The following is a 1,492-nucleotide window of genomic DNA, read 5'->3' on the forward strand; positions in this document are numbered from 1 at the left end:
TATATATATATATATATATATATATATATATATATATATATATATATACATACTACTAAAAAAAGTTAATTAACTTGTGGGATATCGATTTGTTCAGGTAAGTAGCACAGAGGGTTGTTAATCGGTTTCAGCTGCTTTGGTGTTAATGAAATTTACAACAGGTGCACTAGAGGGGCAACGACGAGATGACCATCATGACAGGAATGGTTTTACAACAAAGCCCGGCCTCATGTGGCGAGAGTATGCAGGCAGTTCCTGCATACCAGATGTGTCACAACGAGCCACCGGAAGTGTCACAACGAGCCACCGGAAGTGGCGTCATGCAGCCGGCATTAATTAATGATTAATTTTCTTTTTAGTTAAAAAAATATATTATTTCAGTAATAAAGAATGACACACCCTGGCTTTATTGTGCTAATATTAGACAATTGGTTCATCCAGGTCTGTTCTTGAATAAAAGTAACTGGGTGATTATTTTTCTATTTAAAATCAAATGAAACTAGCAGCAAATCCATGAATAATGAAAGGGTAAAGAAAAAGTATTGCAACTCATATCTTTAGTGTGTCACAGGTTAATGGTTTTAATGCTTTGACAGATCAATGTATAATATATTGCAGGATGATATACTTTCTTATTTGTAATGATAATAGTGATTATTTTTTGTCTTTCTCTTCCAGCGTCTTTCTGGAGCTGGTTTTTCGACAGGTCTGCAGTATTTTGGTCAAAGTCTTCACGGAGTTCTTGACGTCAATGGAGACGGGCTTGTTGATTTAGCAGTGGGAGCACTGGGAGCTGCAGTCATTATCTGGTAAAAGTGAATGCAGACCTCATCATGCTGCTAGTCGCTTTATTCACTGCGTTAATGATAAGAACTACTATTCTGCTTAAAACAATCGACAGGTAGCCTAGTAAACTAGCCCCACCCAAAAGCGGCCAAAATCATTTTTGCCTTCGAGTGGTCTAGCCTCGATCAATGCCCCAGGCCCTAGAACTGGCGGGCCATAACAACTCAGATGTGTTTTGAATTTCTGGATGCAAAGGGGGTGGGGTTTTGAGGTTGTGACGACAAAGCCGCACGACGCTGGAGAGCGCAACAAGGAAGATGGCAACAGTTCACGTTTGACTCAGCTTTGGAATCAGTTTTGGAAGGATTAGACTTAGGTTTTTTTGTTGAAATGTGAAAAGGAAGAGGCTCTATGCTCATTCATTTTTAAGAAGGACGTATTCGCCGTTTTACCGACAGGCTGTTTGTTTCCACTTCCCCACCAGCTTTCTGTCGCGCTTCCTACGTCACAGTCAGTTGCCCTCATTGGTCAGAGCGTTGGCCAATAGGCACAGACGTAGTTTCAAAAACAACGGGTTGTTCTCATCAACAATCTTCTGATGTCTCATTCATCGGGGCCAGACTAGATTACACATTTAATCTACCATTTAGTCTGGTTTATCAGACTAAGAATTCTGACTTTTTCTCAAAATTCTGACTTTTTCTCA

General features: G+C 39.8%; 1 protein-coding gene across 1 annotated transcript in view; it reads left to right on the plus strand.

Moving 5' to 3' along the window:
- Positions 1-1,492, plus strand: part of LOC107099713 (integrin alpha-11-like) — a 37,350-nt gene that overhangs the window by 9,357 nt on the left and 26,501 nt on the right. Inside the window, exon 8 of the mRNA XM_015397956.1 lies at positions 679-809. Within this exon, the coding sequence (XP_015253442.1) occupies positions 679-809 (131 nt within the window). The remainder of the gene's footprint in view (positions 1-678; positions 810-1,492) is intronic.

The sequence above is a fragment of the Cyprinodon variegatus genome, unplaced genomic scaffold (genome assembly GCF_000732505.1).
Source record: "Cyprinodon variegatus isolate N-32 unplaced genomic scaffold, C_variegatus-1.0 Scaffold899, whole genome shotgun sequence".
NCBI classification, from domain to species: domain Eukaryota; kingdom Metazoa; phylum Chordata; class Actinopteri; order Cyprinodontiformes; family Cyprinodontidae; genus Cyprinodon; species Cyprinodon variegatus.